General features: G+C 39.4%; 1 protein-coding gene across 2 annotated transcripts in view; it reads left to right on the forward strand.

The window, feature by feature from the left end:
• The window catches only part of BARD1 (BRCA1 associated RING domain 1), a 79,477-nt gene that overhangs the window by 14,107 nt on the left and 49,070 nt on the right, over window positions 1–16,300 (forward strand). For both annotated transcript variants that reach the window (XM_014843589.3, XM_070489781.1), the window contains exon 3: window positions 3,770–3,918. In XM_014843589.3, coding sequence (XP_014699075.3) covers window positions 3,770–3,918 — 149 coding nt within the window. The remainder of the gene's footprint in view (window positions 1–3,769; window positions 3,919–16,300) is intronic.

Consider the following 16,300-nt stretch of genomic DNA (forward strand, 5'->3'; position numbering starts at 1 on the left):
ATTTGTAGAGCACAGGCAGAGTAGATTTAGCATAATTCTTAAGTCTTAAGGGCCCTAGAATTTTCAGAGTGATAAATGAGCATTGGCATCAACTTAAAGTGACCAGTTGCATTAGCCTCTAACAGGAGAGTCAGCCTGTCCTTTGTGGCTTTGAAGCCAGGCAGTGACTTCTCCTCTTTAGCGATGAAAGTCCTGTCTGTCATCTTCCTCCAATATAAGGCTGTTTTGTCTACTTTGAAAATCTGTTGTTTAGAGTAACCACCTTCCTTAGTGATCTTAGCCAGATCTTCTGGATACCTTTCACAGCTTCCACATCAGCTCTTGCTGCTTCACTGCACGTTTATGTTATGGAGACGGCTTCTTTCCTTAATTCTCATGAACCAACCTCTGCCAGCTTCAGACTTTTCTTCTGCAGCTTCCTCGCCTCTCAGCCTTCACAGAATTGAAGAGAGTTAGGGCCTTGTTCTGGACTAGGCTTTGGTTTAAGGGAATGTTGTGGCTGGTTTGATCTTCTATCCAGACCACTAAAACTTTCTCCATATCAGCAGTGTGGCTGTTTCACTTTCTTATCCTTCGTGTCTTCACGGGAGTAGCACTTTCAACATCCTTCAAGAACTTTTCCTTTGCATTCACAACTTGGCTAACTGTTTGGTGTAAGAGGCCTTGCTTTCAACCTGTCTTGCCTTTTGACCTGCCTTCCTCACAAAGCTTAATCGTTTCTAGCTTTTGATTTAAAGTGAGAGATGTATAACTCTTCCTTTCACTTGAACACTGAGACGCCATTGTAGGGTTGTTAGTTGGCCTGTTTTCAATACTGTGTTTCAGGGAATAAGGAGGCCCAAGGAGAGGAGAGACATGGGGGAACTGTCAGTTGATGGAGCGGTCAGAACACACACAACATTGATTGATTAAGTTCGTTGTCTTATATAGGTGTGGTTTGTGGCACCCCAAAACAATTACAACATTACAGGACCTAGTTCCTGTCTGCTTCTCAGACCACACTGCCCTCTAGTTCACACCGTTCTAGCCACCTTCTCCTTTTAGCTCATTAAACGTGCCAAACTCACTCCTGCCCCAGGACTTCTGCACTTGCTATTTCTTCCATCTGGAATGTACTTCTGCCAAGTTTTTCTGAAACTTAACTTTTCATCAGTTACACTTCAGCTCAAATGTCACCTCCTCTAGAAGGCCTCCCACGATCCCTTTATGAAATGATGCCTGCTCCCTGTTCCTACTCCATAGCAGGCGCATTTGTTTTGTTTCAGCTGATGCACTTGCTGTATATAATAGATCAGTGACAGAGCTACTTGGGCCTAACAAACTCCATGAAAGTATACGTAAAGCTGTGTGTGTGAGAGAGTGTAAGAGAGAGAGAGAGAGATCCATACCTTTAATTGGATAGAGGGGTCTGTGACTTACAATGGCCAAAGAGATATTACGAGAGGCATGAGGACATCTTAAAAGAGAAAACAGTCGTCTGTTTATGACACAAACACAGGAAAGAATGGATCCAGTGCGGTTTTGGTTCATTTTGAATGTATCACGCCAAAAACTAGGGCTGCTGTTTGTGTTCTTGGCAGAGTTGGAGCTATGTAAAATGGCCGAGCAATGCTGTTAAGTACCATGCCGTTTTTTAAAAACTGGTTTGGCTGTATTTATCCCAATCTAACTGAAGCGTGAGCGTGCGGGGGCGTTGGAGCGGCACAGACTTTTCTCTCATTGACAGTGTGGTGGTGCTTTCTGGTACGTCCATGCCAATCCCTGATAAAAGTTGTACATGGACTCTAAGATAGAAGTCGTTGATGACACCTGGCGGGGGACTCCAACTTTGCTCTCAGACCACTTTACACTCTTGAAAATCGAGGACCCCAAAGAGCTTTTGTTTGTGTGTGTGTGTGTGTGTGTGTTTACCATATAAAACTGAGACATTTAAAAAATACTAATTCATTTAAAAATAACAATAGTAAGCCCTTTACAAACTAACATAAATAATGCTTTTTTAGGAAAAATAAATATTTTATAAACCAAAGGAAAAATAGAAGAGTGGCACCGTTTTACAATTTTGCAAATCTCTTTATTGACTTGCCGAAGAGAAGATGGCTAGATTCTCATGTCTGCTTATGTATTCAGTCTGTTGGGGCGTTTTCGTTGAAGCGTGTGTGTGTGTGAAATCTGGTTTTACACATCCCTATAGTTGGAAAAGGAATATTTTAATAACCTTTTCAGATAATTATGGCTATTCTTTGATACTACACCACCACTTGTGAAGTGCCAGTTTCTTCGGATTTGTTGGTGTGAAATCTAAAACCGTATCAATGAACTTTTTTGCTCTGTTCTGTTAAATTGCATCCGTTTTTCCCGCACTGTGACTAGATCTTCTACCCAGCATGACTTGATGGCATCATACATCGGTCATTGGAAAATACTGACTTGCTGAGTTGTGCAGATCTATTGAGATATTTCCCCAGAGTTCTGCATTAATGTATATAAAATAATTGGAGAAGAGTCATGAACAAACATTATGGAATATATGAACTAGACTGATCGGAAAACTAGTGTGGTGCTGGGTCAGTGTCTTAATTAACTGGATCTCATTTTCTTCATCTGAAAATGAGGTTGCGGTCCTTGATGAGTGGATTTTGACTATATTTCACTAGTGTTCCTCAAATAAGTATTGCACAACAGTTGACAATTTAAATTCCTGAGGAATCGGTTTACATATTTTACTTGTTGGAGTTCCAAGTGAGCAAGCAAACTCACAGAAGTCCCTTTGTTTGCTAGAGAGTTGCTGTTTATTGAACCCAGTGATCGGGAAGGTCCCTCCCAGCCCCGGTGTGGTTTATAGATTCATTTTACAACCTTTATTGAGTTACTTTGTGGCAGGAATTACGCTAGGATCTAAGGTTGCAAAGATTAGCAATGCCATAGGCTTTTTCTGAAGGAAGCTCATGTTGTAAGAATCCTCTGTGCCTACAAATGAGTGAGTCACCTGAAAGGGATGTAGTGTTTGGGGGAGATGTGGCTTCCGCAGTGGTTACATTACCCAGTCCTGCTGGAGACCACTGGCAAGGCTACGGAAGGGTGGGTTTGTAGGTCTCGTTTCAGAATTCACAAATAGGCTTTAGGGGGGATTGTGAACCCCTTTTCTTACAGGAGCTTGTGTATATCTTCATTAGATTAGCAAACACTTTGTAACCTCAAAGTTAGGAAAACCCTTCTAACTCCTGGACAGATAACCCAAGGTAATTTAATTGAGTCTACAGGTTATAAAATTGTCTGGAAGAATCAGAGAGCTTTTCTCAAAAACTGCGTTAAAGCCTTTAGACACTTGTCCAAAAACAAGACAAAAAATACCTTTCCCTGTCTCTCTGCAGTGATTTTGGGGGGCTCCATGCAGTGCAGTGTTAGGGTCTGGGCTGGGCAAGGTTGCGATCCATGGCTGCTGTGCATTGGGTACTAAATGTGTTTGTTTATCTCTCCCTCTCTACTCTCACCCTTTGGAAGCTATAGAGTTATTTGCAGGGAAAAATTAGGTAGACTAATGTCTGGCCAAGTCTCTTCATAGCAAATTACGTAAGCAACTTTAGATTTAGATTTTGTGTGTGTTGTATATCACACTCTTTCAAAAACATTATTTTAACAAATGTTTTATAATTGTTGTTTGTTACAACAACCTCTTCATTGACTTCTGTTCAGACTCTTTATTTTTTGGAATTCCTTTTCTGCTGCATGTGTTGATAAATCTGTATATTTTTTAATCCTTTTTAAGTAATTGTGTAAGTGACTGCATTGGAACCGGATGTCCAGTGTGTTATACCCCAGCCTGGATACAAGATGTGAAGATAAACAGACAGTTGGACAGCATGATCCAGCTTTGCAGTAAGCTTCGACATTTGCTGCATGGCCATGAGCTTTCAGGTGAGAAAAATCACTGTCTCCCTCTGGTAAATAACTGATGAATTCATACTCGTCACATAAAGTATGTCAAATATGAATGACGTATTTCAGATTTTAAGATTCATGGTGTTTGGAATCATTTTGAGAAGTGGCAGACACCTTAGAGGTAATTAAGTCTGACTCCCTCATTTTATAGATGAGGAACCAAGGTGCAGAGAGATTCAATGATCTTGCCTAAAGTCACACGTGTCGTTAGTACCAGAAGCAGGAGAAATGGAACCTGTTTCTTCCCATTGTCAGCCCAGAGACTTTCACCACCTGCACTGCCTGCTTTTTACAATTATGATAGTTTCTCTATAATATATGTGGAATAGTGATTTTGTCCTTAATAATAGTGATTTTGTCCTTAAACTCACTTAAATATACTTTACAAGATAGAATACAACCTTTCGTGGATTGTTTTTCTAGACTGAATTAATTAACACGTTTTGAAAGAGCAAAAATCTAATATTCATTTTCTTTTCTATTTAAATGGGGGTTAATGTCTTTCAAATTGCTCTTAGACTCTGTGTATTAACTATACGTCTTCCCATTGTGCGTTCTGCTGAGAACCCACTAGCTGTGGAAAGAAAGTAAAGTGTTTTCAATCTTCATAACTACATATTAGAGTTAGCTTTTTATTGACCAGATTACACCATTTTAGCACATGTTTATAGGAGAACCTTGCCTTGACTGCCAGGATGCCATGAATGATCGATAATGCTCACAGAGAATGGTTGGGTTTATGTTCATAAATCTTTTGATCTTAGATTTCTGGCTTGATGTATTATTGTCAGCTACTAAAGGTGCAGCTGATTTGACAAAATAAGGAAACAAGGCAGATACTTTGAGTCTTATTGACCAGGTCTTTATTTTTAAGAAGAATTTCAGTCATAGTCCACCTATGAAAAGTTTTCTTCATCTAGTTATCAGTTTGTTGTATTAGACTCCATTCTTTTATGATAAAAGGTGCTATCGTGATAAAGTTCTACTTATTTTCACATGTAAATATGCGTGTATGTTAAAAAGTACTTACCTTTTTAAAAAAGTCATGTTGTGTTATAAACCTCTTTAAGAGCACAATGAGCAAAATTTCATTGTTTAGTTCTCTGTATTCTTTTCCTTCTTTTTCAAAGGCAGTGCTGAGAGTGTTTATTTTCTAGTTTAAAAGATTGGGGTGTGATCTGGCTTCTCACCCCCTCCCCAGACACACACACAAACACACAGTATCCTTGATGGAAGCAGGAATTCTTAATCAGGAGTCGTGCATCTTCGGCAGTGTTGGGGTGGGGGAGGGGAGGATTAGTGAGCCTCTTGAGTTAAGGGTACAGTACGGAAAAGTTCATGTCTGTGTGAAAGTGGCTTTCGTTAGATTCTTAAAGATGTGTGGTCTGTTAGGAATGTGGGCTATGTGTTAAAATTTGGGGTGCTTCCTTGTGGCTGTCATGATTTGCTTTGATTCTTCCCCAGTTGCTGTACAGTAATATATTAACTTGCCAGGCTGCCATAACAAAGGACCACAAGCTGGGTAGCTTATGCAACAGAAATTTATTGTCTCACAGTTCTGGAGGCTCGAAGTCCTAAATCAAAGTGAGGGTAAGGTTGGTTACTTGGAAGGCTGTGAGGAAAGGATGTGTTCCAGGCCTCTCTCCTTGGCTTGTGGATGGTGGTCTTCATGTGCACATGTGTTCTCCCTGTGTGCATCTTTGTGGCAAATTTCCCCTTATTTTAAAAGATTTTATTTTTCCTTTTTCTCCCAAAGCCCCCCGATACATAGTTGTGTATTTTTAGTTGTGGGTCCGTCTAGTTGTGGCATGTGGGATGCTGCTTCAGCATGGCCCGGTGAGCAGTGCCATGTCCACGCCCAAGACTCGAACCGGTGAAACCCTGGGTCGCCGAAGCAGAGCGCGCGAACCCAACGCTTGGCCACTGGGCCAGCCCCCCAAATTTCCCCTTTTTATAAGAACACCATTCATATTGTTTTAGAGTCCCACCTTACTCATCTTTACTAATTACATTTGTAATGACCCTATTTCCAAATAAAGGCACATTCTGAGGTACTGGAGATTAGGACTTCAATATATAAGTTTTGGGAGGGACACAATTTAACCCATAACAAGTAATGTGACTTTTTTTTAATTGGAGTATAGTTGCCATACAATATTGTATTAGTTTCAGGTGTACAACATAGTGATTCTGCATTTATTTACCTTACAAAACGACCACTCTGATAAGACTAGTAACCATCTCTCATCATAATGTGACATTTTTAATGGTGATAAAAGGGGGAGCAGAGTAACCCTTGATGGATTGACTGTAGTGGATTATGGCATACTGGGGTGTGGGGTACCATGGAGTGCAAAGAAGAATTAGATGACTCCTCAGGAAATTTTACTGTGGTTAGTGATGTTGGATCATGAGAATGGTTTTCATATTTTGTGGACCATGGAATATGAAATGCCTTAATATTTCATCATTAAAAAGAGATATTTAGGAAAATTACTGAGTTTAGAACAAGTTTTTGTGTGGGACCTGAGGCCTTTGGAATACTCTTTTTCGTTTAAGAGTGAAGGTGGAGTCTGGGGAGAGAATTATAGTGCTTCATTTTCCAAAGGCCATTTGTGTTCGTTTTCTTTATTAAAATGAGTAATCATTACATTAATCCTTACCATAGTTTAGCAGTGCTGGCTTTACCATTTTACTTGTTTTAGGATGAATTGAAATTTCACCGTTTGGATACAGTATAGTCAGAATTTCAGGAGGTAGAAAGTCACCTTTAATCCCTCTATTCTGTAGATGGGGAAATTGAGGACCCAGGTTATGCAGGGCGGTCATATTGTTAGTTCTTGCTCACTGTTTTATCATTTAGCACAATGCTTTCATTAGAAGTATAGGTGTTCGTTGTATTTGTTGCATTGAGTTGGAGAAAAATTGGCAGGGTTAAGACTAATTTATATCCCAGAGACCAAACTTAATTAAAACTATTTTAAAACAAATTCTTAGATTTTGGTTTCAACAATTCCTTTTATAATGGTAGCATCCTACTTTGCTATTTTTGTAAAAGATGATAATCTAGAGTATAAACATTGAAATATAAATTTCTGTCCAGATCTGTAATTTCCATGATGCAAAGCTTTTTTTATTTATTATCAGTTGCTTCATCATCAACTTTTCCTCCCAAGGCCCCCCAAAACAAACTAGTCTTGTGGTATTTGAGGGTTCTTTGTGGGTATTTCCCTTTGTTTCTTTATAGTTTAACTATTCAGTGTATTTTATTCAGTTCTTTTATGTTAGTTTATTATCTAGCAAGTATTTCTAAAACTAAAGTGGTATAAGGTGAACTAGGTGAATAGTAGGGGGAACTGACAGTTGGGGACAGATAATGACTGATCCTCTTTGTAATGAGGAAATTGGAAAATGATCTCATGAAATAAGGGCATTCGCTTAAGTGATCTCTGAGGTCCAGCTCCAAAATCGTATCGTTCTGTTAAATGCTCAAGTGTTGAAGATGATGAAGTGGAATGGTTGGACATCTCTCACATTTTCTCTATTTTTTTTTAAAAAACTCTGTCGTTCACAATTTATCTTCCAAGTGAACCTTGTTACTTGCATTTACTATAAAATATATAATTACTGTAATTTAGGTGGGTAATTAGGAAGAACTTGTCAAATCATGGACATAGTATATGGTATCCTGGCAATAAAGAAGCCTGATTTATGGCAATACTTTCTAAAATGAGCTTCTAAATACTTGAACAGATTTTTCTCGGTTCAGTGTGCTTTAAAGAGAGGAGATTGTCTGTCATGATTTTTTCTGACAACCATTTGTAGATAATTTTACCTTATTCTTTGTAACATAATCTGCTTTCTTCTAATGGAGATAAATTTAAAAGTTTTTATTTTCTCCTGCCCCGCGTCATATTAAATCAGACCTTGCAGGTGCTGGTCAGATTCTGTGAAGCGTATGTTGGTGTTGGTGACATTTAAAAAAATACTTTGATTATGCTTTCAGAGCATCACAGTTTCCTTTTCTGGTTTCAGGAGAGATGCTGGTCTTTCTGCAGTGAATTACACAGTGTTTCATTTATGCTGTGACTTTTTTATAATAGATGAAGATGAGCGTTTGAGTAGCTGTGTTGGTGTTGTTTTTTTAAATAGAACTGAATACTTCTTAACTCACAAAATAATCATTCTTCAGTGAAGGCGTTAATGTTGCACAGATGGTAGCAAAGTACTTCCCTTTGATTTTTAATAAGGGACTAGTTGTCAAAGAGATTTCTCAACTTCTGTTGTGAAAGCTATAATAGAGAATAATTTGAAAGGCACACAATGTACATGATTATAATCCTTTGATGTAGATTAATGATGGCTAAATCACATTTTCTAATTGCCTCCCTTTTCTATAGTTTATTATTAAATTTCAAGGAAAAAACTTGGCTAAGTAGTTCCTTAGCAACATGTGCATCTCTGTTCCTCAATATTTTGTGGTATACTCAGAAATATTTAAATTCGGAGAATAGATTCTTTTAAATGTCATCATTAAGAAATTTACTATGTAGAGGAAGGATCAATATTTTTCTTCCTGAAATGAATATGGTAATTTATCATGCTTAGAAGCGTTCACCCATAAAACTGTTGTAGCTGTTAATAGTATGATTTATGTTTCATTGGTGGTGGTGGTTTTGCTTTTTACAGTCTTAACTTCGATATGCTGCTTAAATTCCAGACTTTACAGTCCTGTTTGCTGCTGTGTCCTTGCTTAGCTAGGAAAAGATACATAATTAAAGTCTTCTTGAGTACATTTATTATTACTGGATGATGAGTGAAATTATTGTGTACATATAAAGTGCATGAATATATGCTCTTTTCATTTACTTCTTTATAAGTTAGAAAATATGTACACCTGAGTGTGAAATTTGTTGTCTTTTCAGATTTAGATTTTTTAGTCACTTGAGTAATGTTCTTGCTACTTATAAGCCTTGATTTTCATTTAAGTGCCTAATCCTACATTTTTTAAGTTTTATAAGCATTGAGGACTTCAGGCTTTGACTTGTTTTTAAATGAAAATGTCATCATCTATGTTAAAAAAGTCAAATACAAGTTTTTACAGACTTCCACAGGATTAACCTTTAAGTCTTTGTAATCCTGAGTCTTTCTTGTAAAGTACGTTTCATTTTGACCTTTCCTCTAGACTTGAGATTGTATCAGAAATGGCTTGGTTTTGAAATCTACTTATCCCTGTAGAGAAAAGACCTTTGTTGATTCGAGACATAAAGTCTCTGTGTGAATGGAAACCCCATTCTGATTGCTTTGATTTCCAAGATCCTGTCCTAGCAACACCCTGTGGACCAGGCGATGTTCAGCTGGGACACAAAAAGGATGTCCGAGGGTCTCCCTTCTTCAGATCCACAGGCCTGCTTCCAACTGGGTTCACCGTCTGTCTTTCCAAGGTGATAATTCCATTTCCACCAGGAGGGAGGGGTGGGTGGTTACTGTGGAGTGAAGTTCGAATTCTTTTGCTAGGCAGGGATCATGTCTCTGAAATTTCTAGAGTTAAATACTAATTATTTGTATTTCAAAATCCATTATTTTTTGTTTTTTCCTACCTGTTCAAGGTGCTTTTGCTTGGCAGATGTGTTTATAAAGGTAGTACTCTGGTACTCAAGAAACGAGGTGAAGGAAGAATAGGCAGAAGAAGAGATTCTGAACTTTAGAGAAGATTTGAGCTTTTAGTTTACTAATTTTGTTTAATAATTTTAAGCTGGTAAAATAAGAAAATGTTCTGTGTGAATAAAATATCTAAAAGGAATTAAAAAATATTTCATAGCTTCCTTTTCTCTTGCTGATGTTTTAAAACATGAGAATGTTGAAAAGAAGTTTATTCCCAGAAACAATAAGAGAAATGAAATTAAGATTATGTTATGTCTCTTAACTATTAAAACCTCTCAGGAATAAGCACTCTTGACAATTTTATATTACACCTTAGTCACATCAGACACACTTATTTCCCACATGGTGGATGTTTCCAGTCCTTAGGAGTAAGATGCATAAGTGGCTGTTGGTTTTCTTCTTAAACTAACTTAGTTTTAGAACTCGGTTTGTTAAAATTTTTCTATAGGTTCTGTAATATAAGAAAAGTTTTACACAGAGTTCTCTCTAGCTTAAGTGAGAAGTGACTTCTCTGGAGAAAAAAACATAATTCAGTTAGTTTCCTTTTTCTTCTCCTCTATTATTTTTTTTGGTAGAACAAATAAAACATATTCAAAATGTCCAGTTGGTCAGAGGAGAGTGGTAAGTCTGTGTTAATTTGGAGAGCGAGTATGGGCAGTGTGGAACAGTTTGTTAATTGTCTCAGGCGGGCTGGTTTTCCATCTCCCTGTCTTTCCTGGGTGCTTTTTTGTGCCACAGTGTGTGTGGAGAGAGGAGCACTGGGTGGGGAGGCGGGAGACACCCTCCGCCTCCTTTCTCTCTAATGTTAATTCTTCATCTTAAAATGAGAGAAATGCACAAGTGAGCCTCACGTTTTCATCTAGCCCTTAAAATGAATTCTCACCTCCCTGGAATAAATACCCGTCAGGATTTAAGAGAGGATATCAAATCATTTATTCATCGGTATTTGCTGAGCACTGTTTCTGTGCTCACCACTGTGGGCCGGCCGGGGTTGGTTTTACGTCTGTATGGGCTGGGAGGAGGGAAGTGTAAGGGAGTATTTTTTGAAGAAAAATGAATGAACCTAAAGGCAAAACCAAAATAAGACAAGGTGAAGGGGGTTGCTGGCAGAATCAGAAAGTGGGTAGCTGTACAGCTCATTCACTGTTTCCTGATCATCTGTTAATGGGCAGGCCTGGTAGGTCTAAAAATATACCATGTATAGAGATTGTGATACTCACAGAACAAAGAAAAACTCCACTACCCTACTGTTTCACTTCTGACGCCAGATGTGTGGGTTTTCAGCACATGAACCATTCTGTGACACCTGTTGGGTGTCCTGCAGTTTAACTCAGTTCTGACACTGCCTACCTGGAGATAGCATCGGATCTCACAGGTTGAGAGCTCAGTCCCACAGGACCGCCCCCATCCCCTTCAGATGCGGGTCTCAAGTCCAGGTCGTGCTTCTGACTGACAGCTGTACATTGGAGGTTCCTCCGGCCTCCTGGGGTTTGATTAATATGCTAGAGTGGCTCACAGAACTCAGGAAAGCATTTACTTACTAGATTACTGGTTCGTTATAAAAGGATATACCTCAGGAACAGCCGGGTGGAAGAGACGGACAGGGCTAGGGATGTGGGAGGGGGCGCGGAGCTCCCCTGCCCTCTCTGGGCGCACCACCCCCTCAGCTCCCTGCGTTCCCCCGGGAGCTCTCCTACCCTGTCCTGCTGGGTCTCTATGGAGGCTTCACTGCAGAGGCACGACTGGCGAAGTCATGGCCACTGGTGCCTGATTCAGCCTCAAGCAGTTCTCCCCTCTTGGAGATCAGGGAGCGGGACTAAAAGTTCCAGCCCTCTAATCATGGCTGGTTCCCCTGGTGGCACCCGGCCTCCATCCTGCAGGGCTTTTCCGAAAGTCACCTTCATTAACATAAACTCAGGTGTGATTGAAAGGAGCTTGTTATGAATAACAAAAGACACCCACTTCACCTTCATCACTCAGGAACTGGGCACACAACTAAATATAAGAAAAGATGCCCCTGTGGTTCTTACATGGGAAATGAGGAGGGTTTGAGGAGCTCTGTGCCAAGAACAGTGGATGAAGACCAAATCTAATTTCTTATAATAAGTCACAGTATCACATATAGTGTGTACGTAGTGAAAACAGCCCTGAGTTCGAAGGCCAGCTCTATCACCAGCCACGTATATGACCTCACACAAGTTGTGTTTTCTATTTGTTTAATTTCCCTAAGAAATATCGGAGAACGTTCTCTTTGCAACTGATTAAGCAGTGCGAAACTGTGCAGACTGAAAGGTGAAAGTCCTGCTCTACCCTTTTCCCCACCTGAAAAGCACAAAATCCCTTTCTTTTTCAGAGGTAGTTTTCTTTGTTTAACCTAGTCTTTCTTTTATGACTTATGAAAGTATTTGGACATAAATGCAGTAGAAGTTTTAAAACATAAACGGGATTGTGCTACCCTTACAAGTGTCCTGAAGGTCTTTGCATGTTAGTTGACATGTACAATGGCTATATAAGATTTTATAGTGTAGGGCCAGCTCTTGTGACCTAGTGGTTAAGTTCAGCACAGCACACTCTGCTTTGGCGATTCCCAGGTGGGGACCTACACCACTCGTCTGTGACCATCCTGTGACTATCCTGTGATGGTAACTCACATACAAAAAGAGGAAGATTGGCAGTGGATGATAGCTCAGGGTGAATCTTCCTCAGCAAAAAAAAAAAAAAGAAAAAAAAGATTTTGTAGTATAAATGCTCCATGGTTAACAGATCCCCAGTCTTTGAACACTGACTGAACTTTTCCCTAATTTACGTTATTACAAATATTGCTGCGATTAACATTCTTGTACATCCATGTTTGCAGGCACATGCATGACTATTTTGTAAGATAGATTACTAGAGGTGAAATTGCTTTATGAAAGGATATATACATTACAAATTCCTCGATTTGGTTTGCTAATGTTTTATTTAGCAGTTTTGTATCTTTAGCCGTTATGGGCCAAAGGCCCATATGGATTCCTGCACACACAGTGGGTTGTGATAGAGGAAAGGAACTCTGAGCTTGGGGAATGGATGTCTTCGTAGGAAGCAGAAATAGCCCTGCGTGTCTTCCTGGGGAGACACTGCCACATCCCTCAGAATTGCTTGCTGCAAGCATAGTCCTGAGAAATGGCCCCCGTCAAGAGCAGCCAGGCCCTTGCCTTCTTGTGCTCCTGCAGGGATGGGGGTTCTCAGGACCCCTGGCAGACTGTCTCTCCCAGCATCAGGGTTTCCTTAGGTGTGCTCAGTGCTATAAGCCAGAACCTTGTGAGCTGTCCTTGTCACCTTGTTCTTGTATTTATTTCATCACCAAATCCTGTAAATTTTCTCTCTTAAATATTTTTCAAATCTTCTTCTTTGTCTGCTGCCACCTCCCTAGTCTGTTATCTTCTACTTATGCTCCTGCTTTGGCCTCTTAACTGTTATTCTTGCATCCACTCTTGCCTTCTTCCAGTCTCTTTTCCCACACTACAGCCAAGAGTGATCTTTTAAAAACGCAGATGTAGGCATGACCACCTGACTTACATGGAACATTTGACGATTTTCCCTTGCTCTTAGCGTAGGTATCGAAGTTTTTAACATTGCAGCAAGAATTCGCGTGGTCTGGCTATTGCCTATTTTTATAGTCTCGTCTTTATACCACTTTCTTCCTTGGTCTCTGCAAGGCAAGTATACTAACCGTCTTTTAGTTCCTTAAGTTATTATATGTCCTCCTGCTACTGGGTCTTTAAACATTTTATCATCTCTCCCCTACCTCTAGGTTTAGTTATTTAGGGTCTTTTAGATTTTATATTTGATGCTTTTTACTATTTCTTCTGCTAGAATGCTTATCAGAGCTCCTATGATCTTTCTCTTGGATGATAGCTACGTAATTGGTCACTGTGACCACTCTTTTCTTTCTAAAGTTCCTCCTCCCACATAGCAGCCAGAGTGATCATTCTAAAATGTAAATTGTTATATCCTTTCCCTGAATTGAGTCTGATCCGGCTTGCTTTACCTGGATTATAAGATCCCATTCATTCAGCCAGTAAATATTAATTGAGCATCTACTATGAGCTAGACACTATGTAGGTACCAGAGATAGGGAGGGTTGAGGCACAAGCTTGCCTTCATAGGGCTTATATTCTGATGGGAAGAGACAGATAAGACACAAAAACATAAGTAAAGTAAGTGGGAGGTGAGGGTATGTAAGTTTAAATAGAGTGTCAGATGTGGTCTCACAAAAATGTGACATTTGAGCAACGACCCGAAGTTGGGGAGATAGCGAGCCATGCCAATATTTGGAAAAGAGGCCTCTGGGCAAAGGATCAGCAAGCGCAAAGGCTCTGAGGCAGAAGCAGCTTGGTGTGTTTGGGGAACAACATGGAGGCTCAGTGGCTGGAATGGTGAGTAAGGAGGAGAGAACGGGTGATGAGATCAGGAAGGAAAGGGGTGAATCAAGATGTATTTGGCCTTGTAGACAACTACGAAGATTTTGACTTTTATTCAGAGTCAGAGTGGAACTCTCTGGAGGGTTTCATTGACATGATCTGACCAATTATAAAAGGACACCTGGCTGCTGTGTTCAGAATAGACTTAAGGGGGAGGAGACAAGCACATAATCAGGGAGATGACTTTGGAGGGTATCATAATGATCTAGTGAGAGATGAGATTGTCTTACACCATGGTGGCAGGAGTGGATGTAGTAAAAAGTGGTCACATTTGGGATATATTTTCCAGGTAGAACTGATAGAACTTGCATTTTGCGTATGATAGCAGAGGCAAGTTTGACTCTAAGGTTTTTTGTTCTAGGCTACTGGATTATGGATATGCCATTTACCGAAATGGGGAAAAACTGTAGGAGGAGCAGGTCTGAGGGGCTGTTCAGTATGAGATAGCTCGTTAGGAGGAGACTTGCAGGTAGTGCTAGGGAGGCACTTGAATATTGGAGTCTGGAGTTCAGGGGAGAGGTCTGGGCTGCACTTACACATTTGGAGTTGTCAGTGTATATATAGATAACGATGTACATATATATAAGGTCACTGAGGAAGTGACTGCAGATGGAGAAGTCCCAAGCCCTCCCACTTCACAGGTTGGTGGAATAAGGATTATCAGCAGAGAAACCCGAGACTGAGCTCTTTATAGAATGCTCTGCTCACTTGTCTGACTTCATTTCCCTCCATTTTCTGCTCCTTCTCCAAGCTCCAGCCACGCTGGCTTTCTATCCGTTGAATATGTGCTAAACTTGTTCCCATCTTAAGACCTTGGCACTTGCTCTTCCTTCTGCCTGGGAAACACTTTCCTGCCTCCTTATGTGGCTGCTTCCCTTTCATCATTTACCTCTCAACTCCAAAGTGAGCTCCCCAGAGAGGCCTTCCTTGATGACCTTAGCTAAAGCAGCAAGGTGTTTGTACAAGAAAATGTGACCTTGTCTACTTAGGGACAATAAACAATGACTCTTATTTTTTAACTCTCATGAATCTTTATGTTTTAATTCCTGATAATAAATTTGTATTTTTTAAAAAACTTCTTTTTAAAGTATAACGTACATATCAAAAGTGTATAGCTTAATGAATTTTCACAAACTGAACTCACCCAGAAGAATAAACAGTATTCTAGAAGCCTCTCTTGTTGTCCTCTTCCAGTGACTGCCTCCTTTTCCCAGAGGGATAACCACCTTTCTGACTTTACACATTACATTAGTTTTAGCCATTTTTATCTACTCGTTTGTATCTGGCTTCTTTTGCTCAGGAGTATGTTTGAGTATGTAGTTATATTTCATTTGTTCTCATTAGTTTTGGTTTTCATGACTCGAGGTTATATGAGATGGTACATTTGTCACTGTTATCTTTAATCCCCTCGGTTCATTTTCTCTGAAATAATTTTAGAGCAGGTAGTGTGAGTCCTCCAGCTTTGTTCTTCTTCAAGATTGTATTGGCTATTCTAGGTCTTTTGCTGTTCCATATTATGGTTTCTTTGTTTTTCCATGTAAATTTTAGAATTAGCTTGTCTGTAAGAAAACCCTCCTGGACTTTTCATTGGGATTATGTTATAGTCTGTAGATCTATTTGGGAGAATTGACATCTTAATAATATTGAGTCTTCTAATTCATGAACATGGTATGTCTTTCCATTTGTATAGGAGTTCTTTCCATAAATGTTCTGTAATTTTCAGCAAAAATAACTTTGTACATATTTTGTTAGATTTATATTTGAGAATTTTTTGTTATTTTTGGTACTAGGGTAAATGATACTGTTTTTTAAAATTTCAGCTTACATTTGTTTGTTGTTAGTATATAGAAATGCAGTTGAAGTTGAACTTGGTATATTGACCTTGTATTCTACGACCTTGCTAAAGTCACTTGTTAGTTTATTAATGTTTTTTTTTTTAAAAACTTCCTTGGGATATTTTACATAGTCAAGTCAGTTGTGAATAGATGCAGCTTTGTATCTTCCTTTACAATCTGTGTGCCTTTTATATCTTTTTCTTACTTTGCTGTGCTGTCTAGGACTTTTAGTATGATGTTGAGTAGGAGTGGTGAGAGTAGATATCTTTGCCTTGTTCTTGATAATAGTAACAAGATAATAGGAACAAAACAGTAGTTCCAGTCTTTCACCATTAAGCTTGATAATAGCTATGAGTATTTTTGTAGATGCCCTTCATCAGGTTGAAGAAGTTCCCT

This window comes from Equus asinus, chromosome 19 (assembly GCF_041296235.1).
Source record: "Equus asinus isolate D_3611 breed Donkey chromosome 19, EquAss-T2T_v2, whole genome shotgun sequence".
Taxonomy (NCBI): domain Eukaryota; kingdom Metazoa; phylum Chordata; class Mammalia; order Perissodactyla; family Equidae; genus Equus; species Equus asinus.